The sequence below is a fragment of the Pseudorca crassidens genome, chromosome 3 (genome assembly GCF_039906515.1).
Source record: "Pseudorca crassidens isolate mPseCra1 chromosome 3, mPseCra1.hap1, whole genome shotgun sequence".
In the NCBI taxonomy this organism is placed as follows: Eukaryota; Metazoa; Chordata; class Mammalia; order Artiodactyla; family Delphinidae; genus Pseudorca; species Pseudorca crassidens.
In genome coordinates, this window is record NC_090298.1 from 145,608,675 (window position 1) to 145,632,468 (window position 23,794).

At 37.8% G+C, this 23,794-nt stretch overlaps 1 protein-coding gene across 7 annotated transcripts in view; it reads left to right on the forward strand.

Moving 5' to 3' along the window:
• The window catches only part of FBXW11 (F-box and WD repeat domain containing 11), a 132,545-nt gene that overhangs the window by 29,121 nt on the left and 79,630 nt on the right, over window positions 1–23,794 (forward strand). For 4 of the 7 annotated variants that reach the window (XM_067732852.1, XM_067732855.1, XM_067732853.1 and 1 more), the window contains one exon: window positions 8,051–8,152. The exons of the other annotated variants lie outside the window; for them this stretch is intronic. In XM_067732852.1, coding sequence (XP_067588953.1) covers window positions 8,051–8,152 — 102 coding nt within the window. The remainder of the gene's footprint in view (window positions 1–8,050; window positions 8,153–23,794) is intronic. 7 annotated transcript variants of the gene reach the window in all.

Consider the following 23,794-nt stretch of genomic DNA (forward strand, 5'->3'; position numbering starts at 1 on the left):
TTTGGACATATCTTTATTTTTTCCTGTATTATAATTCCCTACATATGAAATTGCTGAATCAATGATGTGCATTTTTTTCAAGTCTTGAGTATGTATTGATAAGTTGCACACGAGAGGTTGTACCAGTTACGCTCCCATCAGCAGTATAGATGAGTGACAAGCAGATAAAATTTGAAAGTAAATCAGAGGAAAATTGCTGCTTTAGGGAGTTTAATGTCTAACAAAGGAAGTGACAGGGAGTATAATTCAGGGAAGAAAGTAGGGATTTTGGAGTCAGAGTTGCAAGTCTGCTACTTTTGGCCTCTGGCAAGTGGTTTGATGTCTCTGATCCTTAGTTTCTTCCTCTTTAAAACTAAGATACCTGTCTGTCCAGAGGTGGTGTGACAGTTAATGAGATCACGATAGCTGTACAGTGTCTAGCACATAGTAGGCACTCTGAAAACACAAATTTGCATCTCCTTCCCAAATTATCCTTTTTTGTAAATTTCATTTACATTTTTTTATTGAAAATGATATTAAATTTATAGTTTATTGGTCTCCCCTAGTCCTGAAAAATGTTCCTAATTGGAACAGAGATGCTAACTGCCTAAAGGCTCAGATGTACTTAATTTAACTGTTGTTTACTTCTCTGCTGTCTCAGGATTTGTGGATCTTGGATAAACCCCATTGGGATTGGGTTCAAACTGATCTGACCTGGAGCTTGCTAGGGGAATCTGTTCCTTATTGGCAGCTGAACCTCAGACAGGTCCTGGTACAACTGAGGACCCATGTGGCTATGCCGGAAATAGATTATTGTGTTACATCCTGTTCTCTGTCATGCTGCTTCGAATAGAGATTCTGCTTCCCCCTTCATACATCTAATCCTTCCTCTCTCCAGCTTCTGTTAGAGTGCTGAAAAAACATAGTGACAGTTTTGAGTGGTAGTTGTGAAGTGGACAAGGATGATTTTTTTTTCATTTGAAATTACTCAGGAATAAGCTGTTACCGTTTTGATGCTCACTGCTGTTTCTGAAGGTCACTAGGTAAAATATTTTTCTAGCACTCAGCATTTTAACTCATTTTAAACCACAGGTATTTGAGATAGACTCAATTAATTCTTGGGAAAAGAATTTGTTTTTATTTAAATTGTCAAGTTACTATTTGTAACTTATAACAACTTATATAACTAGTTATATAATTAAACAAAAATAAAGCATCACTTAAAATTATACAATGTAGTATTAAAATATTATTATAAGTACTAGATGTTCATTGGAGAAAAATTAGAAAATATGGATGAATAGAAATTATAAAAGAAAAATTACCCTTCGTCCCTCTACCAAAGAAAACTGTGAAGATCCATTTTAGTTTTGGGTTCTGGTATCTTCTTTTAGATAATCATATAAGATGAGATATTTGGACATTGAAAGTTTTGGGGGTTTTGTTTTGGTTTTAGTAGTAGGATTTAAGGAAAGTTTGGGCTCTGGCTTTGAATCCTGATTCCACTACAATTTGGTTGGGTTTGCATCTCTAAAACTTGTCAGAAAGTAAATTTCAATTTTCCTCATTCTTATCCTGTTTTCTTTTCTCATTCCACTGCCTCCTTCTCCCCATGCCCTTTTCTTCCTTTAACATATATCCCAGCCTGAAAATACCCTGTGGTGCCTTATCTATAAATATGTAGTTCTACAGTACAGTTGCTAAGAATTAAAGCATTCACGTTCTTGGTTACATGTCACATGGTTACTGTCAAATTCTGTTATAATAAAATACCATTATAAGGAAATGTAAACCTTTCACACATTGAGGCATGGACCAGTGTTCGGTTCTTTAAAACACTTTGGAAAATAGCTTTAAACTATGAATTAACAAAAGTTAATCAGGTTGTAGAATTCATAATGCTACAACCTGATTATTATGGTTCTTAGTTTTAAAAACAATACAGTTTTATTTGGTGAGAGTTTGCTATTTCTTGTAGGCTGCCATCAAACTTTATAAGAGCAGAAACCTACATTGTGACTCTTAGAAGACACTTTTTTTTTTTTTTTTTGGCGGTACGCGGGCCTCTGACTGCTGTGGCCTCTCCCGTTGGGGAGCACAGGCTCTGGACGCGCAGGCTCAGCGGCCATTTCTCACGGGCCCAGCCGCTCCGCGGCACGTGGGATCCTCCCAGACCGGGGCATGAACCCGTGTCCCCTGCATCAGCAGGCGGACTCTCAATCACTGTGCCACCAGGGAAGCCCCAGAAAGACACTTTTAAAAGCTTTGTGGCTCTGTTTTCATTACAACTACTGCAGCTTCTTGAAAAGCAACAGTCTGAGAATTCAGACACAGTAGGATAGTTCCTAATTTGGATTAACTTTAATTCTTGCTTTATTTGCTTTGAGATGAGGACAGCCTCCAGCAGAAACTGAATGGATACTCTATAGCTGTCACATCTAGGTTTAGAGGGCTGGAGTTTCATACTCTCCTTGAGCCCACCTACTGTATCATTCTTCAGGACCAAGTCCCCACTCCTGGATAGAGATTCCCAGTGGAGAGCGTGTTATCGCCAAGTGATTACTATGAAATAGATCTTTTCTCTCATTCCTTCTGTATTTGGTAGCTCCCATTTCATTATCATGGCACTCTTTGTATTATGGTGGGAGTTTTATTGGAAAAAAATTGACTTTAGACATGTACTTCCAAAGGTAAGTGTTGGCCCTTGTTTCTACTCTTTGTAGCCCAGCTGAAAGAAATTTGCATTAGTTGTAAAATAAAAATGAGGGGCTGTCTTTAGTCTCTCTAATAGACTTATCTTTCTAACTTCTCTTTAACATTCTTCACTCCAGCTGCCAAAGGTCATTCCTCTGCTTAAAAGTTTAATAGTTGTCTCATCATTGTCTCTAGCAATGGTTTGAATGTTAAAGTTTTTGATGTCTCATTTGAAGGAATTAAACCATCCTAAACACTCTTATTTCACAATATTTATAAAAACATATACAGTTTTTGTATACTGTTTATTACTTCCTTTCTTTATCATTGGGTTACTATTGAGCCAACTTCTTTTTTCTCTATTCTTGCATGTGGCAAATGTTCCCCACATGTTCTAGAGAACAGCATCTTTTTTCTTTGATGCTTGCTTGAATCGGCTTGGCTTTGGCTTGATATTATGCTTTATCTCCTACTTCTCTTAGTCTAAGAACCTCGCCCCCACCCTTGCCAGTGTGTTGCATGACCTGCTTCTGTTCCTCTGACACATATTGTTGAAGCAGTAGGTATACTGAGTTGCAGGGAAAAACAAAATCTCATACACGTTGATAAAATATTGGACCACACACCTGGGAAGGATTGGCTGTTAACTGGTGAGCTATAGCACGCAGCCGAAGAGCTGTTTTCCTACAGGATGAAGTCTCAAGTTCGATAGAATGGTATAAGGGAGTCCTCTGTGATTTGGCCCCTCTCTATCAGGCTTTCCTCATCTCACACTTAGATACTTTAGTCATGCTAAATTAATTGCAGATACTTGAATAGGACTGCCATTTCTTAGCTATTTGGCTTTGCTTAATGCTGTTTATTCTGCCGGAAATGTGTCTCTCTCTCTTTTTCCCTTGGCTGCCTCCTACTCATCCTTTATGGCTTAGTTTAGGCATTTTCCTCCTTTGGGTGTGTTAAGAGACTGTGTGTGTGTGTGTGTGTGTGTGTGTGTGTGTGTGTGTGTATTTACATGGCACATTCTCAAAATTCCCTCCTGTAAGCTGCTGGAGGAAAGAGAGAATGTCTTCATTGCGTTTCTGTCTGCAGATATAAGGTCAGGTAAGTTTTTTGTTGAATGGAATAGTATTTAAGCCCCTCAACTTGGTTATCTCAATCGTGATGATAGAAGAAGCTGGTAATGGTTCTGTGGAAAGAAACAAATTAGGATTTATAGGGCATTATTTCTAAATCAGAGTGACATTAGAGAGACGATTAACATAAAATACCTCTTTGAGTAGCTTTTAAAAGAATTGCCTCTTTGAGAAGGAATCAGGGCAAGATATTCAAAACAATTCCATCTAGACACAGACCAAAGTTAGCTTTTGTGAGTTATTCTTAAAGCTAGCCAATCAGAGGCAAGGTGCCTGCAGCCACTTTTCCCTTTTGATTTGTGGTTCCTATGGCAATAGGAAGAGAGCCTAGGACATTTCCCTCCTACCTCTTTTAATAACTTTTTGCTTTTGAAAAATGCCAAAAGCTATTATTCTTTTTGTCTTATAGTGTTTCTCAGCATGGTGGCCCTGATTTTCGTTTTTGATTATACAGTGGGTATGACAAAATTAATAAACACTATCAGTTTCCTTGATTAATGTTATTTTCTTTGGCTATAGAACATACAAATATAATCAGTCTAATTGGGTATTTGCTGTTAATGTTAGAATCCCCTGTGAATCATTTCCTGTTCTCTGTGAACAACCCTAAATTAGAATATTGGTCATTACAAGTAGCTAAATGTGAAATTAAAACAAACATTTCTTAGGGGTTTTCTACCCCTGAAAGGCCTCTCTTAAGCATCTCCATTGTGATCCCTCTGGGTTTCTCTTGAGCTCCAGGCTGAAGTCTCAAGAGGAAAGAGGCTTAGTTTGTATTGTTGTTAGCTTAATACGTAGGTCAATAAGTGTTTGTTAAAATTGGTAAATACCCACGGTATCAGGGTAAGTTCTTCAGACATATTTTAACAATGAGATAGTGTTTCAGAAGTTTAAAGATAGACCACTGTTAGCTTTAAAAAAAGAAAAAAGAAAAAGATAATAGTCTGCACTGTGATTATAGCTTATATGAAGAAATCTTTACATTATTCAGTTAAAGAGTGATGGATAATAGTTGTTCCACAATAGTCAACATGGATTTTCAACCAGGTCCCTAAGTTTAAAATTAGCAGCGTTAAGAATCAATTACTGCTTGTGGTCAGAGCTGTATTTTAATGCTCTTAGGTTGATAAATATGGAACTTTTATGTTTAGCCGTTATTTTCAAATTAGATCAATGTCCTCTTGGACCATTAGACCTAAGAGGAGCCTTATTTAGATGAGCAGGTGTAGACTTTATTTAAAGATGGATGTATTTCCTAGAGTGGCATTTTCTTTTGAGTAAAGACTATTTTTCAGCACTGTGGTTGGTTGTTTAGCTTCAGGGTAATTGAGTGTGAAAGTAGGGCAGTTCTAATACTTGTTATGAACACTGGCATCACTCTCTTTACCCCAAAGTATCTTCCATGGACGTTATAAAGATAAGTTTGGAAACTGGACCCTCAAAGGGTCCTTTAAAAGTCTTTTTCTGGATATACACGTTCAATATCAAGTTTTAAAAAATACTTGTAATAAACGTTTAATATTTTGAAATTAAGTTTTCAGAAGTTTTTCTTTATGTTGTTTTCCATATTCTTGTAAGTATTAATTCGATCATTAGATGATTAGGAAACCTTGGGAAGATCATTACTTTTCTTCTTTGGGCTTTAGTTTCTTCACTTCTGAAATCAGGGGTGGAAGTTTGAACTAATTGGTCTTCCAGTTTCCACAGTCTATGATTCTTTGATTTATTGAATGTGAAAATTGGTCCTTTTTTTAAGTTCTGGATCTCAAGTTACTAGCAGAATCTAATCAGGGTACAGTACGTTATGCCTTCATGGTTTTTACCCTTTGAGGCAAATACATGTTAAACCTTGCAGAGGGAATCTGTTTTTAGTGAATAAATGAAAATTGATTTGCAGATGAGCTTTGGCACTAATTTGGTATTAGTTGCTGAGTACAAGTATAATCCTTAAACTCTATTCTCAGATCTGAGTGATTCTGTGATTTGGATAACTACAAAGATTCCAAAAAAGAAACCTATCTTGAGCTATGAGGATGTTGGAAGTTTATTTAAATTAAATAATGTGTGTAATCTGTGTATACATACGTAATGTGTTTGGGCCTTTTCTCTGCCCTAAACATTTTGCTAGGTATCTCTGGATAGAGAGAGTTTGTTGTAGTAAAAAGAAAACATGTTTGCTTAGAGTCAGACAGGATTAACTTGTAGTCCTAATTCTGCCATCAATTAGCCCTTTTTTTCTTGTACCTTGGACAAGTTGCTGTTTCAACAAATCAAGCTCTCCTTTCCTGATCTTTGGTTTCCTCATCTGTACAATGGAATAATACTTGTCTTACAAGGGTTTTTGTGAGGGTTTACTATGTCAGCTGTCTAGCATATAACAAGAGCTTGATAAATGGCAGCTATTTTCATTATATTATACAAACATTTATTCAGCATCTTTTATGGCACTCTATGAAAGTGTTGGAGTGGCAAAATATGTGTGACTGGAGTATCAGTGATATACTTTACTGTATTGGCTATGGGAAGCTTTGAAATGAAAGCACACTATTGGAAATGTGTGGCATGTTATCGTTACTGAAAACCTCCTCTGTTTTTTTATTCCATTTGAGTCCTCTGGTTTTGTATTCTTTTTTTTTTTGCGGTACGCGGGCCTCTCACTGTTGTGGCCTCTCCCGTTGCGGAGCGCAGGCTCAGCGGCCATGGCTCACGGGCCCAGCCGCTCCGCAGCATGTGGGATCTTCCCGGACCGGGGCACAAACCCGTGTCCCCCTGCATCGGCAGGCGGACTCTCAACCACTGCGCCACCAGGGAAGCCCTGGTTTTGTGTTCTTTAAATACCTTTTCTAAATAATCTCAATACTCTAGTTACATTATAGGTGAGATATAACTAGAAAGTACAGATGCTGGATAGGAAGGAATCGGGTCTGATTTCAAGCATAGTGGACTTTGTTTATATTATAGCTGGGGTAACCATAGAATTTATCTACCAAACCAGAACACTTTGAGAGTGAAAGTTATGCTGGGACAAGTGTAAACCTGGACTGTCCCAGGAAAGTGAGTATATTTAACCATCCTAATTATAGCTAGAATAAACAAGTTTATGAGGTTGGGCCTGAGGCTTCTGCAGTATTTTGGTTGAACCCAAACACCCACCTTCAGGTTTGTTTTTTGTGTTTGTTTTTTTTTTTTGGCATGATTATTGATTTTGCCAGAGTAAATTAATTGACCTTAGGTCTGAAAAAGTACTTGTTGAATACCATAAATAATCTAATGGTTTAAAAAATACTAGCCATAATGCATATGTTTATATTTTACTTTTTTTCTTAATTCCCTTAAAACCAGCAAGCTCTTGAAAGAGGAATGGGAATGGGTAAATGAAAGAAGCTTTTAATTCTTACTTGTGTCAAATGAACTTTGTAAGCAAAGTCCAAAATGAAAATCATGATTATTCTAAAGTTTTTTCCTTTGGGAAGGCAGAGATATGGATGACACTCAAAATCAGATGCGTTTTTATCAGCTCTTTTATTTCCTGTATCTATCAATCAGTCTGTCGCTTATCTTTCTTGTTCTTTTTGCCTTATGTCTCTAGGTCTCCTGTAATTTTATTTAGGGATGTGCAAAACTGTACCCAGATGATAAAATTTCAGGTGATCAATGATAATAGAGGCATCATAGTCTTGTGGAATGAATGTGGGTTTTAATAGCAGCCATCAAGGTTTGAAATTCTGACTCTCCCCTCCTTTGCTGTTTGTCCTTGTGCAAATGACTTACCTCTGAGCCTCAGTTTCCTGACGCTGTGGTGTGGGAATTAGAGAACACATTTAAAGTGCCTGGCACATGGTAGGTGATGTAATGATAGCAATTATAATTACATGACATAGACCAAAAACCACTACTTTTATGAAGCTAGAGTGTCGATCTCACCATAATCTTGTTTTGCACTCAAACTTTACAGTTCCCTTTAGTGGTTTTCATTTAAACATTCTTTTTTCTCTCCCTCTTGATTCTGTTCACTGTATCCTGAGGAGTTAGTGGTTGGCAGCAGAAACCTCCTTTCCGTAGGACAGAAAGTGGGCCCTCCCCCAAGGTTTCAGTAAGTTTTGTTGGACTACCACCCCTGACCTCCAAGCTGCCAAGGGTGCACCCCCCGCCCAACTAACATTCAAGTTGCCTGTGTGAAGGAGTGATTTGTTGCGGCCTCTAACTGCTTCTTCTTCTCTTCCTTCCTTTTTGTCATCCTGCAGTGTTCTGTGCCAAGGTCTTTGTGGCTAGGCTGCGCCAACCTGGTAGAGAGCATGTGCGCACTGAGTTGCCTGCAGAGCATGCCCAGTGTCAGATGTCTCCAGGTGCCTCTCTTCTTTCTTGTTGTAAATGTGTTTTTTACGTATACCATGAACATTTGTTGAAACTTGCAGTAGTGTGTTTAATCCAATGTTAAGTCTGCTAAATGTTCTGTGTAACCCTCTGCTTTCCTCCAGCCTGGGTGCCCCACATGGAGGAGTTCATGCCAGGAGGGGCCCTTCTGAGCAAATGGGTCTTTGGATGGGCCCTGTTGTGCTCCTCTTTTTCTGCTCCTGCTTTTTATCCCCCCAACCCCCACCTTGAAGCTGTGATTCTCATGTTTAATAGCTGTGCATGTACCCAAACAACCTTGACATTTTCCATTTGGCTACTTTCAACAGTTCTTTGTTGAGTTGGGAGGATTTCATAATTCAAGTGGTGATTTTTCTATTTTGAAACTCATCTTTTTGGCTTGCTTTCTCTCCCTCCTTCCATAAAGGAGTGGAGAAAGAATCACTAATGGTACAAAGCCTCAAATTGAAGCTTATAAAGATCACAGCTTTATGCTGGCAATAACTATCAGTTTGGGCCACCTCCCACACCTGTCCTTAGGGTCCACCCAGTTTTCCAGGCCGAGGCTGGCAGAGAATTCCACAGATAAAAGTAAAACTCTTTTGGGGTGTGGGAGGGGTTGCTCCAGAAAAAAGCTATTAGCAGGAGTGCAGCTGGACTGACCTCACTTGTTGGGATGGATTGTAAGAGAGCCAAGGCAGAAAACATTGTGACTTTATTGGGGAAGCTCTGTTTAGAGAAAGCATGAATTTAATTTAGTATGGTTTCAGTAGCAGTATTCAGTTTTCATCACTGTATATTCCAGACAGTTTGATATATCTTTAAAAAGCAATATTGAATTCCTGGCATCCTGTTGAGACTGCCCTGTTTTAGGAAAACACTGTAGAATCAGGAAATGAATTAGAGGGATATTATTGATGGTGTGGGTGAGTTTACTGTTCTCAAGGTTATCTTTCTATTCATGTTTACAGTCTTTAAGTGGAGCTGGGGGGGCCAGGAAGGAGAAGAGTTTCCTTCATATTGGGATCATGCTTTTTATTTACTTATGAGCAAACATTCTGAGCAGCATTGGTGTGGTTATTGATTCAGATTGCTTTCTTTAGAAAACTGTGCTGGAACCTCACTAACACAGTTAACTAGAGAGTGAATTTAATGTAAGATCCAGCTGTTTTAGGGTCAGTATAAAAACTTAGGTTACAACTCTTAGGGTCCAGGGATTGGGTGTTTCAGCGATGCTGCAGGGTAATGTATGTTTATCCTTGGAAAAGCGGCTTCCCTGCATGTGATGTATCTTTAACAAAAATGTTCTTGCAATAGCAGACATTATTGCATGTGTTCTCCTTGGTGCTAAATAATGGATATTTGCATTATAGTAATAGTGTACATCTTTGTCTCTATTTCTCTGAAGATGCTTACTTGAATGTTACAGTTTGCTTTTTAGTGGACTGATCCAGTTTTTTTTTCCAGAAATTTAAGCAGGCGAGGAATTGTAGTTGTTAATGAGGTCTGGATGAGCAGATTATTTTTATTGCATTCAGTTAAAAGCAATTGACTGATGGAAGGCATTATTCAATATATTTTAGTAACAGTATTGTGAATTCTCTGGAGGTGGGGTGAGTGGGAGGAAATATGGGTTCCTACCTTGTTGAAAATGGAAACCCAAACGTGTTAAAAATTCTTCTTTGACTCATCTCTCCAAGTGAAAATCATTTAAGAGAAAAAATGTAAACTTTGCCTTGATTGGACCTTGAAATAAGGTGAAATATTGAATGATATTCACTGAAATGTGAATGGAACAGATATTGTCTTCAGAGGTGTATTTGGGAGTTTCATTTACTTAGGTTTTCATTTTCTTTAGTTTATGATAGAGTATGCAGCACAGTAAAGTGAAATATGTGCTCAGCTGATTGGGATTAGCAAATCATTGCTCTATTTTGTTCCATTTGTGAATGGAAAGTAAACATATGTATATGAACCCAGAAGACTTCCTTTCTCTCTACCCCTTGGTTTTACATATTATTTTAACACTAGTGTTCCTCCTCCCTACCTCCAGTATCCAAACAAGTGCTAAAACTTAGTGATTAAAATTTAATTTGGGTATGGGCTTTTTCAAAGAATGCCTGTTGTTTATATGCTACATCTTAGGTTTATCACAAAGATGACTTTTGCTTCACATTGCATGCCTCTCAGCAAGCCCATGTTAAGAAGAGAAGGAACAGGCTACCCAAAGAGCCTGGTTGACTTTGCTGGGGCTCTGGAGTTGCATGAAAGGGCCTCCTTTAAAATTACCACATTGGACCCATGAACAGTTGCATCTTTAGCCAGTTAGCCTATCTATTGATATATGGCTGAATTAGTGTACCTTCTGAAAAGCAGGAGTGAAGATAGTACTGTAGTTCCCTTTAGGCATAGTTTCTGCCACCTGTGAGAGGGGAAAAGGAATAGTAAAGACTTAAAAAATAAAAATCACTCATTCACCTCAATAAAACTGTTAAAAAAAATCACCACCAATTGTACTTGGGGCTTCACATATATTAGCTTTGTGACAACCCTATGAGATAGGTATTATTATTCCCATTTTTTCAGATGTAGAAACTGGGTCTCAGAGGTGATATGTGTGATTGGACCCAAGTTAATCTTTACATATCTGTGAAGTGGTGGAGCTAGCATTTAAACCCAAAATTTGCATGATTCCAAAATTGGTTTTCTTTCCTCTACACTGGAATGCTACTATTTCTAGAGTTTTCCATTTTAGTTTTGTTTGTGAAAACTTTACTGTTGCGATATCCAGTGTGTGGCTTGTTTAGTCATTATCTGAAAATAAAAAAAGAAAACCTGCCAAGTATCTATAGCGGGGGAAATTGCATTCCCTTTGCCAAGCTGAGCCCTCCTGAATCCTAACTAGCGAGTTTCTTGGTGGCTTTTCTGAAAATTCGAGTCCATGAATATTTACTGAACGATTGGTATGTGCCAGGGCCTGTACTGGTGCTGGGTATATAAAAAGATGAGCAATACAGACTTGTTCCCTGCTCTCAAGGAACCCATTGTAGTAAGCAGACCTGTGAACAAAAATCTATAGACTGAACCACAAATGAAGTCCCTGTATGTGTGTGTGTGTGAGATGAAATTCTGAAGTTAGCCAAATATACACACACACACACACACACACATACATGTAAATATACATACATACTTCTAAAAAATGTGAAACACTTTGGGTTTCCCTGGTGGTGCAGTGGTTAAGAATCCGCCTACCAATGCAGGGAACATGGGTTTAAGCCCTAGTCCGGGAAGATCCCACAAGCCACGGAGCAACTAAGCCCATGCACCACAACTACTGAGCCTGCACTCTGGAGCTCGTGAGCCACAACTGCCGAAGCCTGCGCACCTAGAGCCCCTGCTCCGCAACAAGAGAAGCCACCACAATGAAGAGTAGCCCCCGCTTGCCACAACTAGAGAAAACCTGTGTACAGCAATGAAGACCCAATGCAGCCAAAAAAAAAAAAAAAAAAGTGAAACACTTTGAACTAGGACTAACCCTCAACATTTTTTAGAACAGTTGAACTAGAATATCTTGTTGTCTCTGAACTAAGCTGAACTGAATCAATATTTTAGTTGGTTCAGATAACCAGATTCAACCAGTTGATTATTACATCATAAAATCAAGAGTTCAGACCGTGTATATATGTATCGTTTATATGATAATATAATTATCATATAGGTATCATATATATATATGACTGTATATGTATTTATTTATATATATGTATCATTAATTTTCCACCTTCTTTTTTTTTTTTTTTTTTTTTTTTTTGTGGTACGCGGGCCTCTCACTGTTGTGGCCTCTCCCGTTGCGGAGCACAGGCTCCGGACGCGCAGGCTCAGCGGCCATGGCTCACGGGCCCAGCTGCTCCGTGGCATGTGGGATCTTCCCAGACCGGGGCACGAACCTGTGTCCCCTGCATCAGCAGGCGGACTCTCAACCACTGTGCCACCCGGCAAGCCCTTCCACCTCCTTTTTAAGTGTTGGGTCCTAGGTACTAGGTTATCTCATTTAATCCTTTATGGAGAAGTTATCTATCTTGCCTTTTTTGTATATGAAGTTATAGAATTGAATTGACTTGCCTAAGGTTACACATTTATTTAAGTGGCAGAACTAGGTTATGAACCTAGGTCTGGATAACTGCAAAGCCAGTGTTCTGGTCACCATGCTGTAGTGACCTTAACCTGGCAACTGCCATTTTTGGGTAGAAACAATTATCCTTTATTTATTTAATTACTTTTAAAATACATTTTATCTATCTATCTATCTATCTATCTGTGGCTGCGTTGGGTCTTCGTTGCTGTGTGCGGGCTTTCTCTAGTTGGGACGAGCGGGAGCTACTCTTCACTGCGGTGCGCGGGCTTCTCATTGCGGTGGCTTCTCTTGTTGTGGAGCATGGGCCCTAGAGTACGTGGGCTTCAGTAGTTGTGGCACGCAGGTTCAGTAGTTGTGGCTTGCAGGGTCTAGAGCACAGAACCAGTAGTTGTGGTGCACGAGCTTAGTTGCTCTGCGGCATGTGGGATCTTCCTGGACCAGGGCTCGAAGCCGTGTCCCCTGCATTGGCAGGCGGATTCTTAACCCCTGCGCCACCAGAGAAGTTCCTCCTCTTTATTTTTAACATTAAAAAGTTGAAAGCTAATGCACCTGGAATGTAGAGGTTCCATTGTAGTGATCTGACAAGTTTTCTTGGGAATGACATTTGCAAGCTCTCAGTTGGGGAGAATGTTAGTGATAAGCTTTTTTAAAGAGTTGAACTGATTGCTTGAAATGACAGCAGGGGTCATGTGAATCAAGTTTTAGTGCCTCTCACCTAGCTCCATTGTGGATAGTGCTGGGCAGTTATTAATAGAACTTCTTGACATCTGCCTTTCTTGTTTCTTTTCTTTTCAGTATATATAGTGAGCCACACTGGTTTGAGAACATTACAGTTGGAACTTAACAGCTACCAATGTAAGAGAATATTTTTTAGAGAAGGGAGATAGCTTGGTAGAAAGAATCCTTATTCTGGAGCAGACAAACGTCAATTCTAGTCTTCTGCCTGATGCTTAATAGCTTTGTGACACTAGGCAAGTTACTTAATTTTCCAGACCCACGGTTTCCTCATCCTTTACATGGAGATAGTTATATCTGTCTGAGGTAGAGGGGAGATAACAGCTACACCTTACCAATTGCTTGCTGTTGAGGAATGAAAATCCATTTCTTTCATTGCTTGCACCTGGTTCCCTATTCAAGAAGAGGGAACTCCAGTCTTAGAGTCCAGGGCAAGATAAGAATAAGATGAAAGACTGGGCATATGATATGATATGGCCCCTGCTGTCAGGTGTTCTTGTTTTGTTCAGGGCTGTCTCCTAAGGTCACACATGGCTGTTCCAACTCAATGTCTCTGTCTTTTTTTTTAATGAGCGTTGGGGATTTATTATTTCTTGTTCATTATTCTGTTGCACTCTAGGGCCAATAATGTGAAGTCGTGGAGTAACCTTTCAGTGGTAGCGTGTAGTATTTTATGAACATTAAAAAACACATTTTTTTCCCTGTATAAGAAAATTTACAAATATAGTTTCTTAAGAAAAAAAAAAATCCATTGGTAACCTCACCACCCAGAGAGAACATTTGTTGCTGTTTTAAGGTCTGTCTTCCTCCTTCCTGTTGGGCAGGGAGGAATTCATCAAATTGTGCAGGTTCTCTTTGTTATTGTGGTGATGAAAATGATTATAAAAATAGTGTTTTAATGTCCCATGGAACCCCAGAGTGTGACTTTGGAGTCACTATAAGGATAATGCCTCTCTCACTTACTCACCTGGAATAGCTCTGGATTTATCTGTATTATATAGCAAAGCTTTTAGTAAGATTTTATGTGAAAAATTCTATGGAAATTTCTAAACACACAAAAGAGTAAAGCGATCCATTCAACTCAGCCTTGAATAGTTTTCAAAATTATGCTATTCTTAGTCCAACTTTCTCTTTCTTGAACTTTGTTTTTTTCTGGGGCATTTTAAAACAAATCTAAGATAGCTTTTAAAAAAAAAAGTTTGACAAATCACTGTTTTATGTCAGCGAAAAAAAAATATAAAAAAGTTTCAAAGAATAAAAAAATAGTACAACTGGTACCAAAGGTTATAAAAGACATGTAAAGTTTCCTTTGAACCCAGTTCTCACTTCCCAAAGTATCACTTCTGAGTTTCCCATTATCGTTTAGACAGAAACTTAAAAAAATAGAAATAGAACCATATTATACATATTATTTTTCAATTAATTACTTTTTCAGTTAGTAAGATGCATTGCCCATCTTTCCATATCAGCATATAAAATCATATAAACCCTATTCTTTTTTGTGGATGCAATAATATTTCATCATATTGGCTTTATCATTTAAAAAAATATATATATCCCGTTCCCTATTAATGGAACTTTAGGCTTCAGGTTTTTTTTTCTGTTATGGCACTTTGCTAATTTCAGTGAACATATACCTTTAGGCTTGCATGATTATGTCTGTAGAATAAACTCCTAGAAGTACAGTTGCTTGGTCAAGGAGTATCAGTGTTTTATTATTAAATTGTCTGTATACAGAAAAGTAATAATCTCTCCTTTCCATCGCCCCCGCAACAAATGTGAACAGTTAATGTTGTCTACCATTGCATGTTTTGGTTTTTTGTTCATAGGATGATATGTAACCCAACAATTACAGGGATTTTCCCTCTTTACTTACAGTCATATTGCAGACATGTCCCCAGGTTTTGTAAAATTAACTCTTTCACCAGTGGAAATTTCACCAACTTTTATCATCCATAGATTTGGGGGCAGTGAGGGCGAGGAATACATTTTTTTTTCTTCTTTGAATTATAATATATGTGTAGAAAGTACAGAAATCTTAACTATATAGCTCAGTGATTTGTCACAAAATGGGCAGTGATTTATTTTGATAGATGAGGCTAAATCGTTTTCATGGAGGGTGGACCAGTTTATAATCTAGTTTATTTCTGTAAGCTCTGGATATCATTTAAAAATGTTTAAGGTTTACTTTAAAAATATTATTAAAAGCAACCTATACTTGTTCCAATTTAAACTAATAATAAAAAGTGACAAATAGTAACATGATGAATTAAGACTTTCTACCATCATTTAAAAATCACTGCATAATATTCCATTTAATATATATATTACTGATTTTAAGAAACTCTCCCTTCCTTGTCAAGACTGCTTCCAATTTTTGAGACATCCATGTTGAGTAGAACATCATTGTAGCTAAGTGTTTGTATACTTCTGTGATTATTTCTTTAGGTGAACGAATGTACACATTAAAACACTTTAGGTTGCTAAATTGTACTTTTGACAGGCTGGCTCAGATTATACTCCTAAAAGCAGCGGATGAGAGATTCCCTTTTTATATGCCTTAGCTGGCATTGGATAATTTAATTTTGTGTTTTTTTGCCATTCTGATAAATGAAAATGTTAAAATACATATTTATTTATTGGCCATTTCTACTTCTTGTTTTATGAGTTACCTCTTCTTACCTTTTCTCCATTTTTCTAAAATGACTTTTTTAAAAAAAATCTTAGTTGTAGGAATTCTTTATATATTAAATCCAGTAACTCTGTCATTTATTGCAAGTGTTTTCCCTAGTTTGACATTTGCCTTTCAGTTTTGTTTATAATGCTTTGTGCTTTGAAGAAGATTTTGAAAGAAATTTTTACTTTTTATATAATCATACTTATTCTTTTTTCTTTTTTAATGTATTTTTTATTGAAGTACAGTTGATTTATAATTTGTTAATTTCTGCTGTACAGCAGAGTGACTCAGTTATACACATTTATACCTTCTTTTTTATATTCTTTTACATTATGGTTTATCCCAAGATATTGAACATAGTTCCCTGTGCTATACTGTAGGACCTTGTTGTTTATCCATTCTGTATGTAATAGTTTGTATCTACCAATCCCAAACTCTCAGTCCATCCCTCCCCCAACCCCCTCCCCCTTGGTAACCACAAGTCTGTTCTCTATGTCTATGAGTCTGTTACTGTTTCATAGATAGATTCATTTGTGCCATATTTTAGATTCCACATGTAAGTGATATCATATGGTATTTGTCTTTCTCTTTCTGACTTACTTCACTTAGTATGATCATCTCTATGTCCATCCATGTTGCTGCTAATGGCATTATTTCGTTCTTCTTTATGGCTGAGTAGTATTCCATTGTATATATTACCATATCTTCTTTATCCATTCATCTGTCGATGGACATTTAGGTTGTTTCCATGTCTTGGCTATTGTGAATAGTGCTGCTATGAACATAGAGACGCATGTATCTGTTTGAGTTATAGTTTTGTCCAGGTATATGCCCAGGAGTGGGATTGCTGGATCATATGGTAACTCTATTTTTAGTTTTCTGAGGGACCTCCCATGCTGTTTTCCATAGTGACTGCACCAACTTACATTCCCACCAGCAGTGTAGGAGGATTCCCTTTTCTCCACACCCGCTCCAGCATTTGTTATCTGTAGATTTTTAATGTGGCCATTCTGACTGATGTGAGGTGGTACCTCATTGTAGTTTTGATTTGCATTTCTCTAATAATTAGCATTGTTGAGCATCTTTTCATGTGCCTGTTGGCCATCTGTAGTCATTCTTTTCCTTTACCATTCTTCTAGTGGTTTATGGCTTTATGTTTTATATTTAAATCTTTCTGTTTCTCTGTAATTTATTTTGGTATATGCTGTGAATCAGGGATCCACATTCTTTCTAAATGGCCACACTGTTTTCTGCATACTATTTACTGATCTAGCTTTTCCCCCATTGGCTTGAGATCATATGCTCATGTTCCATTTCCTTGTATCTGATGATGCCCACTCACAGAAATCTCTTTCAAGCTTTTGTTCTTCTTTACTTCTCTAGTATCATCATCAGTTATTAACCTCTTTAGGCTTGTCATGGTCCGCGGTGTATCATGCTGTCTTTCATACACATAATGCTGGTTTCAGAGTGTCCTGTTAATGATGATAAGCTTTGAAAGTTCAAAAGTTCAAAGTGCCAAACAGAAAGATTCATTTTAGCATTTTTCTAAAGAAGTGATGTTTCCTGTTTCTACTGTGAATTGAAATTCTTGGGTTTTTTTTTTTTTTTTTTTTTTTTAGTGATTTCCATGTCATTTTCTGAATATAGGGCGACTTGGTGATCTCAGAATTTGAAGCAACAAGTAAATTCATATTTTGGAGAAAGTTTTAATGATAGCACAATGACTGGCATATAGTACTAGCCCTCAAGAAATAGCACTTTATTAATTTCATTGATCATATACATATTTTTAGGCACTCAAGAAATCACATATATTTTCCGTGGAAGAGAGCCTCTGCTATGGGAAAATGAAAACTATGCCTCGTTTTACTAACACTTTTAATTTATGGTTTCCAAAACAGTGTGCGTGATGGATAAGGCAGTATGCGTGTTGAGTAAGGTTTAACAGTATACGTAATTTGAGGATAGGGAGGTGGGTAAATGGGATTCAGACCACATTAAAAAATGCCTTTTTACTTTTTCAACAAAAATGACACAATATACCTCATACTACAGACTTTTATTGCTTGTAAGAATTCTGGTTTTATGTATTTCTGTTGATTTATTTTTATTGCTCTGTTTATGAAAGTAGCACTTTTTCCCTGCAAAAATTTTGGACAGTAGAGAAGTATAAAGAAGAAATTAATCATTCAGCCATAATCTCACTTCATTTTAGTGCCCATTCATTGTTTTTTCTTCTTGACATTTTTTTTATTTTTTATTTTTTTTTGCGGTACGCGGGCCTCACACTGTTGTGGCCTCTCCCGTTGCAGAGCACAGGCTCCGGACGCGCAGGCTCAGCGGCCATGGCTCACGGGCCCAGCCGCTCCGCGGCATGTGGGATCCTCCCAGACCGGGGCACGAACCCGTGTCCCCTGCATCGGCAGACGGACTCTCAACCACTGCGCCACCAGGGAAGCCCAACATTTTAGTTTTATGTATGTGTGTATATGTGTATGTTTTGTTTAGTTTATAAATAGGCTTATACTCTATGTATACTGAATTATAACCCCATTTTTACCAATATGATTCACATTAGTAAACTTAGGTCTACATTTTTAATAAATAACTATGTAGAGTTTAATTGTCTGGATGTACAATAATTTAATCATTCTCCTACTGATGGACATTAAGGTTATTAAATTTTAGTCTATACTTATTTCTTAGGTTGTATTATTCATTGGAGAAATTCTGAGTCAAAGGATATGAACTTTCTTAAGGCTTTTAAACATTGACCAAGGGCTTTCCTGGTGGCGCAGTGGTTAAGAATCTGCCTGCCAATGCTGGGGACAAGGGTTTGAGCCCTGGCCTGGGAAGATCCCACATGCCGCGGAGCAACTAAGCCCGTGTGCCACAACTACTGACCCTGTGCTCTAGAGCTTGCGTGTCACAACTACGGAGCCCGCGTGCCACAACTACTGAAGCCCGCGCGCCTAGAGCCCGCGCTCTGCAACAAGAGAAGTCACCGCAGCGAGAAGCCCGTGCTACGCAACGAAGAGTAGCCCCCTCGCCGCAACCAGAGAAAGCCCGTGCGCAGCAACAAAGATCCAATGCGGCCAAAAATAAAAATTAAAATAAATAATTAATTTAAAAAAAAAAAACAAAAAAATTGACCTATCCTCCACCAAAGAGGTTATTCTAATTTATATTATTCTTAGCATATGATAGTATACTATCTCAGTATATGATAGTACAAATAAATGCCCAGTGTAGAAAACTGGAAAACATAGGAAAGCCCAAAGAATACATTAAAAAAATCACACTTTTTATTTATTTTATTTTATTCATTTATATGAATATTTTATTCATTTGCTTATTCTTCAAGCAACACATATTTATGATGCTCCTACTGTGTACCAGGGATTATTGTAGGGGCTGGGAATACAAGAGTGCACAAAATAGACAAAAAGCCACTGTCTTAGAACCTAAATTTTAGTGGGAAAAGAAAGAAAATAAGTAAAACACATGGTATTTTAAGTAGTAAGAAGTGCTGTGGAGAAAGTGGGGGCGGGGAGTAGGGCACCCCAAGGGTTGGGGCTTTTATTCTGCATGAGATGGGAAGTCATTAGAGAATTTTGATGAAAGGTGTAATTTATCTGACTAATGTGTTAATAGGACCTATTAGATAATAGAATGAAGAGAGGAAGCAGGGGGACCAACTCTAAGGTTGACCAGTGTATTAGGGTTCTCCAGAGAGACAGAACCAGTAGTAGATAGATAGATGGATAGATGGATAATTTAGAGAATTGGCTCACATGATTGTGGGGACTGGCAAATTTGAAATTTGTGTGAGCAGAAATGCAGGCAAGATTTATCTTTTACAGTCTTTACAGTCTTGAGGCAGCATCTTTGCTCTTAAGGCCTTTAACTTTCTACATGAGGCCCCACCTGCATTTTGGAGGGTAATCTGCTTTACTCAAAGTCTACTGATTATAAATGTTAATCACATCTACAAAATACCTTCACAGCAACATGTAGACTAAAGCTTGACCACACAACTGGCCAAGTTTGTTGTGGCCAAGCTGAAACATAAAATTAACTATTACAACTGTGACTGAAAAGAGGCCAATATTTGGAGTTAGGGATACAAATGGGAACAGAGGTAGTCCATGACCAAATGAAGAAAGAAAAGGTGAGTGTGACATTAGTAAAAATGATACCAGTCTTATCAAGCCAATATCATTTATATCACCAATATCTAATAACCTTTTAGTCAGAGGTGATTTGGACTTTGGAGTCCATGGTATGGGAAGATAAAAATATGTATCTACTTGCAATAATGAAATGCTTCAGTAATGATTCTTCGTAAAGAGTCATTTAGTACATAGTACTCATTTTGTGGAAGAACCATAAGTGTGTAGGGAACTCACAGTTAGCACTTACGCTAGACACATTACTAAGCCCTTTCCCATATATTGTCTTTTTTAATCCTCTGAACAAATTTTACGAAATAGGTTTTGTTATGTCTGTTTTATACATGAGGAAACTGAGAAAGAAAGCTTGCGACTTGCCTAAGGGCGCACACCTACTAAGTGGCAAAGCCAGGATTTAAACCTAGTCTCTCTGGTTCCAATACACCTTATTGCCTCGTAAAGTAGAGACTATTTTCATAGAGATGATTATCTGTATTTTAAGTTGTAAATAGGGTTTTCTAGGACAATTACGCAATAGGAATGCTATTTATGTTATTACACAAGTAGCGTACATGATCAAATATCTCTTCTGTAGAGGCCTTCTCTGGCCACCCAATCTAAAATAGCTTCCTGCTTTTCACTCTGTTCCTTTACCCTACTTTATTTTTTCTTCAGAACACTTTGCACTGCCTGAAATTACATTCCATGTTTGTTTTTTTTCCTCCTGTCTGTTGTCTTTTTCTCCCATCAGAATCCCAAGTTCCATGAGAAAAGGGTCGGTCATGTCTCACTGTTCACTGAATGACAAATTCACCTGTTTCTAAAATAGTTCCTGGACAGACAGAATAAACTGGAGTGTGAAGGAATGGCTGTCTCTAAGCTTTGTTGGGATTATACGGGGTAGTGGTATTTGCTGTCATAGCCAGAACTACTTTCGACGTAGTTCTCTGAGTTCTTTGAATCCAGGTATTCAAGTGAGTTGAAGGGAGTTCCTTGAGTAAAAATTGATTTTTCTTTGAAGGATAGCTTATTGTATTGTTGTTTTGCTTAAAAAATCTTTTCTGATTATAAAAGCAGTACATGCATATTGTAGAATGTTGGGATAAAAGTGGAAAGAAAAATGAGAAATAATCCTCAGTTTAGGGAAGCGCCATTCTTAGTATTTTGGCATATTGTCTTTGAGTTTTTAATCTTTGCATATGCTTTACATAGTTGAGAATTATATATATATATGATTCTATATATCTTTATATGCTTTACATGTTTTGTACACTTATTCAGAATTATTGTGTTAATGTTTTCCTGTCATTAAAAATTTCTCATAATTTGAAATTACCATATTTCATGAACAGCCCATAATTTAACATTTTTTCTGGGTGCTTAAACTCTTCACTTTTAATTATTAAAAACGAATCTCCATCTTTTGGCATAATTCTTTGCTGTCATTTTCAATTACCTAGGATATATTCCTAGGAGATGTACTGTATATATCCTGTCAAATTGTTTTCCAGAGGGTTTGCATATCATTGTACCCTCACTGGGATTGAACATTATTATTCTAAAAAAATTTAACAAGGCTGATTTGTGTGATTCAGTAGAATACTCTAAATTCACAGCCTCTTCACAAATGGCAGCTCTCCTCTCTGCGCAATTTGAGTATATGTTGAGTCAGCTAAGGCATGGCCTACTAAAATAAGATCTAATAATACTGGATATGCGTGGCCAAGAATAAAGGACTTGAGAGACATTTTCCAACATGTGCCTTCTTATTGAATTGCCTGGGTGCTCTGACTAGAATTCAAAATTGAGATTATTCAGTTTAGATGAGGTTATTCAGAAAATACAGAAAGTATAGAATCACCCATAATACATTTTGTACATTTTTACTGACTGCCTGCTGTGTGCCATGCACTGTGCTATGATCCGGTAGTACAAAGAGCCAGCTGCCAATCTTTGTAGATAGATGGCATATGAAAACTGTTTACCCCAGTAAAGGAAGGTTCTTTCTACCCCATTCTCCCTTTAGAAAACCAGGAGTCGCTTACTGAAGCCCTTGTAAAAGCTCTTATATTATAGCATGCTTCCATCTTTTTAAATTCGGAGTAAAAGGCAAATGTTAAATCCTTCATCTGTAAGACAACAGGAAATGAAAAATTAAGGATTAGAGTAATGGTAACCAGAAGAAACCAACACCTAATTAATTTCAAAGTAAAAACTTTGCCAGAAGAAACATTGCCCAGAGGGATCTGGTAGAGTTCGCAGGAAAGAGAAGGATGGAAGAATCCCTAACTGTCAACTAGTAGTGAATGGCTTGGGGAAGACACTGAGCCTGTAGTGTCCTCAGTCAGTACTGGTTTGAGATGTTTGCTAAAATCATCTGACAGTGGTGGTGAAAAAAGCACAAATCATTTCAGCACAATTTTTTCCTAGGGTTATGATCCCACAGTTTGAAGTGTTGGGTATTAGTTATTGCAAACCAGCCATTAGAAGATTTATTTTTATTGATTTTGAGCCAGTCCTGAGCTCAATTTTAAGTACAGTACTAAGAACTTTTTGTTTCTCAAACTATGTGAAAGTAAAGCTGGCTGAATGCTCCCTCATGTTCTAGTGTTTTAGTGTATATTTCTTACAAAGGAGGATGTTCTACATAATCATAATATGAGAATCAAATCAGTAAATTAACATTGGATACATTACTGCCATCCAGTCCTCAGTCTCTTGAGTTTCACCAAAGGTCCAATAATGTCCTTTGTAGCAAAGCTATCCAGTTCAGAATGATAAGACACCTTTAGTTGTCGTACTTCTTTAGTTTCTTTCAATCTGGAACAGTTTCTCCGGCATTCCTGGACTTCTGTGACCTTGGCACTTTTTTTTTTTTTTTTTTTTTTTTTTTTTGCGGTACGCGGGCCTCTCACTGTTGCGGCCTCTCCCTTTGCGGATGCGCAGGCTCAGCGGCCATGGCTCACGGGCCCAGCCGCTCCGCGGCATGTGGGATCTTCCCGGACCGGGGCACGAACCTGTGTCCCCTGCATCGGCAGGCGGACTCTCAACCACTGCGCCACCAGGGAAGCCCAACCTTGGCACTTTTGAAGATTACAGATCAGTTATTTTGTAGTATGTCTGTCAGTGTAGGTTTGTCTGTTTCCTTATGATTAAATTTAGTTTATACATCTTTGAAAGGAATATCACAGAAGTGACGCTGTGTTCTTTATCTTTGCATCTTATTACGTAGTACATGATTTTGATTTCTCTTGTTACTAATGGTGGTCATCTTGATTATTTGAGGAAGGTGGTATCTAGGAGCTTTCTTCACTATAAAGTTACCCTTTTTCTCTCTGTAATTAAGTATTTTGTGGAGAGGTACTTTGAAACTGTATAAATGTCCTCTTTTCATTAGAATTTCAATTTATTCACTTATAGACTTGTGGTTTCTTATTTTTTTCAGTGGGTTATAATCTGTTATTATGATTATATATTTTGATGGTCAGATTGTTCAAAGCTTGGCCATTGCATGCCGTTTCAAGCTGGGTCCTGTATCCTTTTGATCTGTCCTCATAATTCTTTAAGCACTTCTTGCTTTCTGGGGCAAAAAAAAAATTTCCAGGCTCATCTTGTATTTGCCCATAGTCAGCCCTGGAATTAGTCAATTCTGTAAGGAGCCTTGGTTTCTTTTTGTGAAGAATGGTATTTAGATCTGGTTGCTAAGTGTGCTTAGTGCTATTGGGATGTCACTGCTTCTATAGGCTCTCTCAGCCAACAGTGTTAGGTAATATATGTATAATTTTGTCTCTGTGGAAAAAACTCCCTCCTTTTCTATGTATTAAAAAACCGCGGGGGCTTCCCTGGTGGCGCAGTGGTTGAGAATCTGCCTGCTAATGCAGGGGACACGGGTTCGAGCCCTGGTCTGGGA